General features: G+C 35.5%; 1 protein-coding gene and 1 pseudogene across 6 annotated transcripts in view; one reads left to right on the top strand and one right to left on the bottom strand.

The window, feature by feature from the left end:
* The window catches only part of LOC141554907 (disintegrin and metalloproteinase domain-containing protein 18-like), an 81,756-nt gene extending 81,571 nt beyond the window's left edge, over positions 1–185 (bottom strand). For 2 of the 6 annotated variants that reach the window (XM_074287303.1, XM_074287305.1), the window contains exon 1: positions 30–185. In XM_074287303.1, the coding sequence (XP_074143404.1) occupies positions 30–117 (88 nt within the window). In that variant the 5' untranslated portion in view covers positions 118–185. The remainder of the gene's footprint in view (positions 1–29) is intronic. The other 4 variants (XM_074287304.1, XM_074287306.1, XM_074287307.1 and 1 more) reach the window with 4 other exon arrangements.
* LOC141552680 (protein DBF4 homolog A-like) lies at positions 159–11,945 on the top strand (annotated as a pseudogene).
* The last annotated feature ends 868 nt before the right edge of the window (positions 11,946–12,813 follow it).

Below are 12,813 nucleotides of genomic sequence, written 5' to 3'. Positions count from 1 at the left end.
GAAGTTTAGGAGATGATGGGGACACTTACTTGGCCCGGCATAAAAAACCCCGAGCAGCACCAGCAGAAGTAACATGGCGCCGCCGTGGCTGTAGGGCGACCCCGTAGGACTGACCATGCAGCCGTTGGCCCCGTCCTAGGGTCTGTTCGCAGGATCATATGCACGTGCGTAAGTACTTTCCGAGTGAGGCTGGGAGAGGACCAGCACGAGCCTGGGAGTTCCGTGCCAACCATACGGCACCTGCCCGCGCAGGTGAAGCCCAGGCACTTGCAGAAGCTGGCTGTGCGGTTTCAGACCAATTATCCCGGGAAGCTAATTAGTGATAAGAGACTTTCAGGTAGTTTTAGATAGACTGTTAACATGGGTTAGACAAGGGACATGGAAGGTACAGGGCACTGACTCTGGGATTGTTAACAAAACTGACCAAGGCTAAGTATAAATGGTCAGTGTGCTGCTTGGGGTCACAGGGAAAGATTATAAATAGTCTCTCTTTGGTAACATCCCAGCACGTCCTAGAAGGCAGTGGTGGGTTCGCAGCTAGGTGTCCTCACAGTGGTGCTTCTAACTCAGAAAGCCCATGAAACTGTGAACCACCCAAGAGTCATTAATGGATCCCGTGGTGCCCTGGGAATGTGTTCACAGCTGTTGCACTTTTCTCCTTTCTGAAGGTGCACTATAGAGTAAACCCTCCAAGTCTTAGATCCTGTAATGAGTGCTAATTCTGAGTGCAATTGTTTGCAAAATGAAATAGTTGGGGATGGAGAATTAGGCTTTTTTAATGTAGTTTTAAAGAAGACTAGATGACCACAAGAGTTCTTGCCTCAGGTTGTGTTTTGTTGTTGTTAAGGGGTTAGTGTTTTTGTTTTATTTTGTTTTGTTTGTTTGTTTGTTTGTTTGTTTTGGCAACATAGCGTTTATTTAAATGAAATATTTCCCAGCCTCACAAAGGAGGCAGCCAATTAGGATCAAATTTTCTGCTAGAGCAGCATGCATAGCGGCCTCCAGCATGTGAACTAAGGCATAGTGGCCATAAAAGCTGGCACAGTAAGGATACACAGCAAAGGATGCATCAGTTGGTGGTTATCTAAATAAAAAATGAGGAAAATAGACACTCTTTGCAAGCTGTGAAAATTGATAATAAATCAGAAAAGTCTAAATATAAAGTTACTCTGGGGAAAGTCTTTAATCCTGATTTGACATCTGTTGTGATCTCTGAAAAACTGAAAAAGAACCTCAAGGAACTAGAAAAGAGAGTTGAAGAATGTTTTAACAAAGGTGTGTTACCTAATTTCAAGTAAAAATGAAGAAAGTATCCTCAGACATTGAGGGGTATTTTTCCTGTCCCAAGTACAGAATCAACATCTACAGGAAGAAATACTTCATTTCATCTTAAATGTGATGTAAGACTCCAGATCCAATATGTACTAACAGAGGAAAGTTATTAGTTAAAAAAAACTTTGAAGGAACATGAATTCATCTCTTCAAATAGTATGCTGTGAGGTACTTTATCCTGAGGTACTTTATTCTTCATATTGATGTTAAATACTATATTGAACAAAAGAAAAAATAATTATATCTGATCAAGAAATCAAGCATGTGACTAAGAGAGGGGAAAATGATTGGACATTCAGAAAACAAAAGCTTGAAGGCCCAAAAAATCATTTGTAAAGGTAAAAGAGTCAAACCACCATTACAGATCATTTTACCTTCAGATATCCGACATATATTCCTATTCCTGCAGTCCTTCTGATTTGGATAAAACCTCTAGTCTGTAAAATCAAACACTAGCTAAACAAAGAAGCAGAACAGGTTGTGAAGCAGATGACCTCTATCTCACAACCCTACTTCCAGTTGAATAAGATGAAGAAGGGCTATTCTGAATGCTGCTCCCAGAAGTACAAGACATCTAAACCCATCTTCTAAGCGAATAACACAGAAACTTTGCACAAAGTACTCAGTATCAAGTTGTTGATGATATCACATCCAAGTTGATGTATGACTTTATAGAATACAAAAGCAATAAATCCAGAAGAGTAAAATGCAGTATTGTATCTTTTGCCCTCACTGTTGGAAATATTTTTTAAAAGATATGAACCCGAAAAGCAACTGGAATTGTGCTGTTGAGGCTGGGAAGGGGAATTCCAAAAGTTGGGATCACAAATCAGTGTTGCAAGGTGTCTCAAAATAATTTGCAGACTTGAACCTATATCCAATTCAAGGGGCAAAGTTTATCGTAATTATAATGCCAATTGGCAGTGGGCTAAGTTCCAAAAGAAATTAGCAAGAAAACTAAGAGCATTGGATAGATTTATAGGGCAAAATTGGTCAGAGTTTCATGTTATTTATTTGCTAATTTTATGGCTTTCAAGTAGGTTTGAGGTGTAGTCTTATTCACTATTGTCTCAAGAACTTGATTATTGGACTTCCGGCCAAGATGGCGGCGTGGAGGCAGACAGCTGCTTGAGCTCCTCATTTTCTCTCAGAACTTACTTCATGACAAGCCTCAGACTTAATGCTTGACCCAGAAAGAAATCCACAAATAATCATCAAGAGAAGACATCCTTGAAAGTCGCCAGAAAAGGTCTGTGTTTGCTTGGGGGAGGGTCAATCAGACTGGGCGCAGACTGAGGGCAGGCAAGCCAGAGCGGGGCAGGCAAGCCAGAGCGAGACAGGCAGCTCACACAGCTCAGACCGGAGGGGGAGGGGTACGATCTCTGCCGTTTCTGCAAAAAGACTTTTTCCCCAGTGTGGATACTCCGTCTTGGCAGCAAGCTAGGAGCAGCGGAGAGGGTGTAAACACCGGAGGTGAAGATTAAAACCCCAGAAAGCCAGCGTCTCTCAGAACCTGGCCACCACCAAACCCCACCTGGACTGACTCAGCGAGTTCTCAGAGCCTCAGAGCGCAGACTCAGTACAGTCATTGCTGTTCTGTTAGTGGCTCTCTGCTGCCCTACCTCCAGTCTGTAGAGGAAGCCCATTAATACCATCCAGCCCCATCCCCCCAAAAACAGACCTATTGTTTCTCTTGTCAATTTGTTTTCTTCGATTCCTACTCTGACAAAATGAACAAAAAATTCAAAAGCTTTTGTATGGAGAGAGAGCAGACTTCAAACACTGAGGAGACTAAAAACAGACTGTCCCCAGAGGAATCCCCTAAGGGGGATATGAGCTGCTCCTCAATACAAAAGAATCTCCTAGAGGAAATCAAAAAGGCTCTCACAAGAGAGCTGGAAGAGAAATGGGAAAAATAAAGGGAAGCTTGGCAAGAGAGCCTGGAGAAGTCATCCCATGCATTCAAAGACAGAGTGGATAAAGAAATCAAATCATTGAGAAACAAGATTAGTGAGCTGGAAAAGGTAAACAACTCCAAGGAAAACAGGATTAGTGAGCTGGAAAAAGAAAACAGCTCTCTAAAAAATAAAATGAATAAAATGGAAAAAAAATGGAAGATAAAAACTCAATTGGACAATTACAAAGAGATATAAAAAAAGTGAGTGAAGAAAATACATCATTGAAAATTAGACTGGAAAAAGTAGAAATGAATGACTCAAGGAGAAACCAAGAGGTAGTCAAGCAAAACCAGAGAAATGAAACAATTGAAAAGAATGTCAAGTACCTTATCAGAAAGACAACAGACCTGGAAAACAGATCCAGGAGAGACAATTTGAGAATAATCGGACTCCCTGAAAAATGGGAGGAAAAAAAGAGCTTGGACACTATTTTCGAGGAAATTATCAAAGAGAACTGCCCAGACATTCTGGAAACAGAGGGTAAAATAGACATTGAAAAAATTCATCGATCACCTACTGAAAGGGACCCTAAAATCAAAACGCCAAGAAATATAGTGGCCAAGTTCAAGAACCACCAGACAAAGGAAAAGATATTGGAAGCTGCTAGAAAAAAGCAATTCAGATATGGAGGATCCACAATAAGGATAACCCAGGATCTAGCAGTGTCCACATTAAAAGAACGAAGGGCCTGGAACATGATATTCCGAAAGGCTAAGGAACTTGGTATGCAGCCAAGAATAACTTACCCAGGAAGAATGAGCATCGTTTTCCAGGGAAGAAGATGGACATTGAACGAAATAAATGAATTCCATCTATTTTTGATGAAAAAAACAGACCTACATAAAAGGTTTGATCTTCAAATACAGAACTCAAGAGATTTCTAAAAAGGTAAAAAGAAATCTTGAGAACTATACTTCTGCCAAAAAAATATGTAAAGAACATATGTACAATTTGTCTTAGAAACTAGAGGTGGAAAGGAAATTATATCATAAAAAAGTGTAAAGTGGTGGTACTACATCTCATGAAGAGGCAAAGGTAACCTATTATATCTGAGAGAAAGAAAGGAGGGAGATGAACATAGTGTGTATCAATAGACATATTCGATTTATGGTGAAACTTCTTCCACTTCATTGAAAAGTGAAAGGGAAGGAGTAAGCTAAGGGGAAGGGAATACAGAAATTTCGAGGAAAAGGGGTAAAATAAGGGGAGGATCTTTAAGGTGGGGGAGGGATCCTAAAAAGGGAGGGCTGTGAAAAGCAAGTGGTGTTGTGTTCACCAGTTTAATACTGGGTAGGGGGGTAAGAGGGAAGGAAAGGGGAAAAGCATAAGCAGGGGTTAATAGGATGGCAAGCAATATAGAATTAGTCCTTCTAACCATAAATGTGAATGGGGCAAACTGCCTCATAAAGAGGAAGCAGTTAGCAGACTGGATTAAAAGTCAGAACCCTACTATATGTTGTTTACAGGAAACACACCTGAAACAGGGTGAGACATTCAAACTAAAAGTAAAAGGGTGGAGCAGAATCTATTATGCTTCAGGCAAAACCAAAAAAGCAGGGATAGCCATCCTCATCTCAGATCAAGCAAAAACAAAAATTGATCTAATTAAAAGAGATAAGGAAGGGCATTATATCCTGCTAAAGGGCAGCATCAATAATGAAACAGTATCAATATTAAACATATATGTACCAAGTGGTGCAGCATCTAAATTCTTAAAAGAGAAATTAAGAGAGCTGCAAGAGGAAATAGATAGCAAAACTATAATAGTGGGAGATCTCAACCTTGCACTCTCAGAATTAGATAAATCAAACCTCAAAATAAATAAGAAAGAAGTCAAAGAGGTAAATAGAATACTAGAAAAGTTTGATATGATAGATCTTTGGCGAAAGCTAAATGGAGACAGAAAGGAGTATACTTTCTTCTCAGCAGTTCATGGAACCTACACAAAAATTGATCATATACTAGGGCATAAAAACCTCAAAATCAAATGCAGTAAGGCAGAAATAGTAAATGCATCCTTTTCAGACCATAATACAATCAAAATTACATTTAATAAAAAGCCAGGGGAAAATAGACCAAAAAATAATTGGAAACTAAATAATCTTATACTAAAGAATGATTGGGTAAAACAGCATATCATAGACATAATTAATAACTTCACCCAAGAGAATGACAATAATGAGACATCATACCAAAATGTGTGGGATACAGCCAAAGAAGTAATAAGGGGAAGTTTTATATCTCTACAGGCCTACTTGCATAAAATAGAGAAAGAGAGGGCCAACTAATTGGGCTTACAACTCAAATTGCTAGAAAAGGAACAAATTAAAAACCCCCAGACAAACACAAAACTTGAAATTCAAAAAATAAAAGGTGAGATTAATAAAATTGAAAGTAAAAAAACTATTGAATTAATTAATAAAACTAAGAGTTGGTTCTATGAAAAAACCAACAAAATAGACAAACCCTTAGTAAACCTGATTAAAAAAAGGAAAGAGAAAAAGCAAATTGTTAGTCTTGAAAATGAAAAGGGTGAACTCACCACTAATGAAGAGGAAATTAGAACGATAGTTAGGAGCTATTTTGCTCAACTTTATGCCGATAAATTCGATAACTTAAATGAAATTGAAGAATACCTTCAAAAATATAGCTTGCCCAGATTAACAGAGGAAGAAGTAAGTAGTCTAAATAGTCCCATCTCAGAAAAAGAAATAGATCAGGCTATTAACCAACTTCCTAAGAAAAAGTCCCCAGGACCACATGGATTTACATGTGAATTCTACCAAACATTTAAAGAACAACTAACTCCAATGCTATGTAAACTGTTTGAAAAAGTAGGGATTGAAGGAGTCCTACCAAATTCCTTCTATGACACAGACATGGTACTGATATCTAAACCAGGTAGATCAAAAACTGAGAAAGAAAACTATAGACCAATTTCCTTAATGAATATTGATTCTAAAATCTTAAATAAGATATTAGCAAAAAGACTTCAGAAAATCATCCCCAGGATAATAACTATGATCAAGTAGTAATGCAGGGATGGTTTAATATTAGGAAAACTATTAATATAATTGACCATATTGATAATCAAATTAATTAAAACCATATGATCATCTCAATAGATACAGAAAAAGCATTTGATAAAATCCAACATCCATTCCTACTAAAAACGCTTGAGAGTATAGGAATAGATGGACTATTCCTTAAAATAATAAGGAGCATATATTTAAAACCTTCAGTAAATATCATATGTAATGGCGATAAACTAGAACCTTTCCCTATAAGATCAGGAGTGAAACAAAGTTGTCCACTATCACCATTACTTTTCAATATAGTACTAGAAACTCTAGCCTCGGCAATAAGAGCCAAGAAAGAGATTCAAGGAATTAGAGTAGGAAATGAGGAAATCAAATTATCACTTTTTGCAGATGACATGATGGCATACTTAGAGAACCCCAAAGACTCTGCTAAAAAGCTATTAGAAATAATTCAGAATTTTAGCAAAGTCACAGGATACAAAATAAATCCACATAAATCCTCAGCATTTTTATACGTTACCAACACAATCCAACAGCAAGAGATACAAAGAGAAATTCCATTCAAAATAACGGTCGATAGTATAAAATATTTGGGAATATATCTACCAAAGGAGAGTCAGGAATTATATGAGCAAAATTACAAAACACTTGCCACAAAAATAAAGTCAGATTTAAATAATTGGAAAGACATTCAGTGCTCTTGGATAGGCCGAGCGAATATAATTAAGATGACAATACTCCCTAAACTAATCTATTTATTTAGTGCTATACCAATCAGACTTCCAAGAAACTATTTTAATAACCTAGAAAAAATAACAACAGAATTCATATGGAACAACAAAAGGTCGAGAATTTCAAGGGAAGTAATGAAAAAAAAATTAAGTGAAGGTGGTCTAGCTGTACCTGATCTAGAACTATATTATAAAGCAACAGTCATCAAAACCATTTGGTATTGGCTAAGAAATAGACTAGTTGATCAGTGGCATAGGTTAGGTTCACAGGGCAAGACAGTGAATAAAAATAGCAATCTAGTGTTTGACAAACCCAAAGATCCCAAATTTTGGGATAAGAATTCATTATTTGACAAAAACTGCTGGGAAAACTGGAAATTAGTATGGCAGAAACTAGGCATGGACCCACATTTAACACCACATACTAAGATTAGATCAAAATGGGTCCAAGATTTAGGCATAAAGAATGAAATCATAAATAAATTGGAGGAACAGGGGATGGTTTATCTCTCAGACTTGTGGAGGAGGAAGGAGTTTGTGTCCAAGGGAGAACTAGAGACCATTATTGATCACAAAATAGAAAATTTTGATTACACCAAATTAAAAAGTTTCTGTACAAACAAAACTAATGCAAACAAGATTAGAAAGGAAGTAACAAATTGGGAAAACATTTTTACAGTTAAAGGTTCTGATAAAGGCCTCATCTCCAAAATATACAGAGAATTGACTTTAATTTATAAGAAATCAAGCCATTCTCCAGTTGATAAATGGTCAAAGGATATGAACAGACAATTTTCAGATGATGAAATTAAAACTATTTCCACTCATATGAAAGAGTGTTCCAAATCACTATTGATCAGAGAAATGCAAATTAAGACAACTCTGAAGTATCATTACACACCTGTCAGATTGGCTAAGATGACAGGAACAAATAATGATGAATGTTGGAGGGGCTGTGGAAAAACTGGGACACTGATGCATTGTTGGTGGAGTTGTGAAAGAACCCAACCATTCTGGAGAGCAATCTGGAATTATGCCCCAAAAGTTATCAAAATGTGCATACCCTTTGACCCAGCCATACTATTACTGGGCTTATATCCCAAGGAAATACTAAAGAAGGGAAAGGGACCTGTATGTGCCAGAATGTTTGTGGCATTCCTTTTCATAGTGGCTAGAAGCTGGAAGATGAATGGATGTCCATCAATTGGAGAATGGTTGGGTAAATTATGGTATATGAATGTTATGGAATATTATTGTTCTCTAAGAAATGACCAACAGGAGAAATACAGAGAGGCTTGGAGAGACTTACATCAACTGATGTTAAGTGAAACGAGCAGAACCAGAAGATCATTATACACTTCAACAATGATACTGTATGAGGATGTATTCTGATGGAAGTGGATATCTTCAACATAGAGAAGAGCTAATCCAGTTCCAATTGATTAATGATGGACAGAATCAACTACATCCAGAAAATGAACACTGGGAAATGAGTGTAAACTGTTACTTTTACCTTCTGAATCCAATTCTTCCTGTGCAACAAGAAATTTGGTTCTACACACATATATTGTATCTAGAATATGTTGTAGTATATTTAACATGTATGGGACTGCCTGCCATCTGGGGGAGGGGGTTGGGGGAGGAAGGGAAAAAATCTGAACAGAAGTAAGTGCAAGGGATAATGTTATAAAAAATTACCCATGCATATGTACTGTCAAAAAAAAAAAAGTTATAATTATAAAATAAAATAAAAATTAATTTAAAAAAAAAAAAGAACTTGATTATTTCTAACCAACAGATTATCTACCTGTCAGTAATGTTTAGAGCACTATTCTTAAGCCAGAAGACTTTGAAATCATTAACATATTGTTAGAACAAGATCACTCTTAGGTCTGAGGGCTTCAGGATCACTACTAGATCTTCCCAAAAATCCAAGGGAAGAAATGTCATTATATTCCTCTACAATTATTGCCAGACTGGATTGTTAGAATAAGAACAGTCTTAGGTCAGAGGACCTCAAAATCTCTAGAAGCCCTGCCATCTCAGTACTGTTTCCCCAAATGACCCTCAGGGAAATCCTAGCAAACAGATGATAAAACAGGATTTCCAATATCAAGAAAGCAGAGATCCTTCACAGAAGGTTTACTTCAATTCAAAGCCCGTGGATTTGTTTGCTTCATGTCCATATCCTTACAATTCAAAGAAAACTCAAAGAACATTTAGATTGCAGAAAATCATACAATAAATCAAATAAATTAGGACATTAAGTTGGATTTGGTATAACTACTTCTGAATTGAATGATGATACACAGGAATATACTCCTGAAGTTTCTGATCTTAACAAAACTAGAAATGAAAAAGATTTAGAAGAATTAAAGATGAAATGTTGTGTTCATATGCCCTGGAGACATTTATGCACATTTCCGATTTTAATGAAACAAATAAAAATGTATCTCAGCATACCTTTTCCAGAAGAAAAAAAGGCACTAGTTCTAATCTTAAAGTCATTAGCAATTCACCAAAACATCCTACAGGTCAAGTTAGATTAATATCCTATAGTTCTCCTGGTGAAGAACCCAAAGAAATGTATGTTGATAGTAGAGAGAGTTCACCTTCTGGAAAGTTACACAGAAAAGTAAAAATTAAATTAGGAAGAAACAAAAAAAGTCAGAAGAAAACTGTCAAATTACATGTAAAGAACAAAACAGAATTTCTTACTACAAAAGAAGAAAATAGTATTGGTAGTTCACCAATACAATTTTTAGTAGAATTACTTCAAGCCAGTGAAGATAATTCTGAGTTTTTGAGTTTTATAGGCTATTCTGAAAATCATGGTTCATGTGATATTTTAGTGGTTTGGGAAGAAGAAAATGGGAATAGCTTGTTGTCTATATTTCTCTTTTCCTGGTCCACATTTTATTGGGTTTTAGAGGAGTTTTTTTGTTTGTTTGTTTGTTTTATTTTTAATTTGTATTTTTCACAAATGGTGAGAATTGTATTCTTGAAAATATTTTATGTATATGTAAAAATTCTTGTTTTATTATTTGTATGTCATTTATGCTTTTCAATAATCAAATGTAAATATTAAGAATAAAGATTCTTAGTAAAAAAAAAAAAAAAGCCTATTATGTGTCAGGTACATATGTCAGTCTGTGCTTTCTATGAGCTCTCTGCCTAATAGGAAGACAACAGACAAACAATTATATACACACCTCTCATCATCTTCTTTCCTTGTCACCACCCTGGTACAAGCCCTCATCACCTCTCTCTTAAATTACAACAACAACCTGATGTTTAATCCCTCTGTAAGAAAAAAAAAAAAAAAAAAAAAGTCTCTATGGCTAAAATGACAGGAAAAGATAATGAATATTGAAGGAGATGTGGGGAAACTGGGACACAAATACTTTGTTGGTGGAATTGTGAACTAATTTAACTATTCTGGAAAGCAGTTTGCCCAAAGGCAACCAAATTGTGCATATTCCTTGATCCAGCTTTGACTATACAGGGTCTGTATCCCAAAGAGATCATAAAAAAGGGAAAAGAACCCACAGGGTGCAAACATGTTTGTGGCAGCCCTTTTGGTAGTGGCAAGGATCTGAAAATTTACTGTTAAAGAATGGCTAAAAAACAACTGTTTGGACATGTATATACATATATTGTATTTAATTTATACTTTAACATATTTAACATGTATTGGTCAATCTGCCATCTAGGGAGGGGAAGAAGGAGGGGAAAAATTGGAACAAAAGATTTGGCAATTGTCAATGCTGTAAAATTACCCATGTGGTAAATAAAAAGTATAATAAAAAAAAAAGAATAGCTAAGTTATGGTATATGAATATTATGGAATACTATTGTTCTTTAAGAACAGTGAAGTGATTCAGGCCAGTTCCAATGGTCTGCAATTCAGTGGCAGTCACCTTCTTGTTGTACCTTGCACAAGACAATATATCTTCCAAAATTGGGCATTTTCTTTTTTTTTTTCTTTATTTGAGGGGAAGGGAATCACTACCCGAAGGATATAGTAGTTACTATTGAAAATTCTCCACAATCATTTAAGAAATTGTTGGCTAAATTACCTTTATCTTTTAAAAAAATTAATATTTTTATTTCTTATATCATTATTATATCTCATCTATTCTTCTCCTATCCTCCCCTAAGAGCCATCCCATATGACAAATGGAGGGATATTTTTTAGAGAGGAAAAAAAAAGTCAGCACAATTGATTAATACTTTGAGAAAGAACTAAAGCATATACAATATGTAACATTTGTGTATCTTCCAATTACACAATGGGATAAGTTGGGGATGTCCTCTCACATTTCTTCATTCAATTCCCACTTGTTCTTTGTAATTTTGTTACATTTGCTTTTGGATGAGGAATGTTGTTTCCAATTACATTTTTGTAGTCACTGTTTAGATTGTTTTCTTGACTCTGCTTACTTCATTCAGCATCAGTTCATATGTATCTTTCCATGCTTCTCTGAATTCCGTACACAAAACATTTTTTACAGAATTGTAGTATTCTATTATAATCATGTATCTCAGTTTGTTTAGCCATTTCCCAAACCATGGGTATGTAATTTTTATCCAATTCTTAGTTCTCACAAAAAGTGCTACTATAAGTATTTTGAAATATTGCAACTTTTTTTTTATTTTTTTTATCAGTAGTATCCTTGGGATAAAAGCCTAATAATGAAATTATTAATTCAATGGGTATGGATTTTTAATCACTTTATTTGCATAATTCCAAATTGCTTTGCAAAGTAATTTTGCAGTTTCAACAACAATATAAGCTGGTGTGCCTAACATAACTATAACCTCTCCAGTATTTACTGTTGCAATTTGTTTTCATTTTTACAAATTTGCAGGGTGTGAGTTAAACCTCATAGTTCTTTTGATTTGCATTTCTCTTATTACTAATGATTTGGAATATTTTTCATGTGGTTGCAGTTCTTTTGAAAACTGTTTATATCCTTTGACTGTCAGTTGGAGGATAGCTATTAATCATATTTATTAATTATTTATATATCTCACATACAAAACTTTGTCAGAGAAATTTGATGCAAAGATTTTTTTTCCTACTTGATCACATTCAGTCTCCATAGTTCTTTCTCTGGATGCAGATGATTCTATCACAATAGACCTGTTAAATTTATTAAAATTGATATAGCAAATAACTACTGTACGATGTCCAATAGGCATTTAAAGATTCAAATCTCCAACTACTAACATCTCATATTCTGTGATCTAGTCAAACTAGCATTCTTGACATTCTCATAATGTTTAATCTATTATCTGTATTTTTGTTGTTGATTACACCATGCCTAGAAAGTACTTTTTCCTTCTTCTATGTCTTAGAATTCTTTCTTTAGGATTCCATTCAAAACATCACCTTCTGGATAATACTTTTCCTGGATCCTTAGCCAGAATACATTCCTTTATCTGTTATTTTTTATTTTGTATATTTATTTATTTGCGTCTATATGTCCATACTATCTCTTCAAAGAGAAGCTAAGTACCTTCAGAGCAAGGACTTTTTCATTTTTGTCTTTGTATTCCCAGGGGCTATCACATAGAAGATAGACTTCACAAGTCGTATTGGTTGATGTTTTGATTCACTGCTCCTATTTTGTAACAAACTTCCAGGATCTCATAGAACACTTCAGATTTTCTAAATTTCGCTAATGGAATGCTGCATATTAAAGTTAACTGTATGGCTGTTCTACCTCTTGGGCTGAGAATTCCATA

The sequence above is a fragment of the Sminthopsis crassicaudata genome, chromosome 2 (assembly GCF_048593235.1).
Source record: "Sminthopsis crassicaudata isolate SCR6 chromosome 2, ASM4859323v1, whole genome shotgun sequence".
NCBI classification, from domain to species: Eukaryota; Metazoa; Chordata; class Mammalia; order Dasyuromorphia; family Dasyuridae; genus Sminthopsis; species Sminthopsis crassicaudata.
Note: the sequence above shows the minus strand (reverse complement) of the source record. Positions and strands in the feature narration are given on the sequence as shown.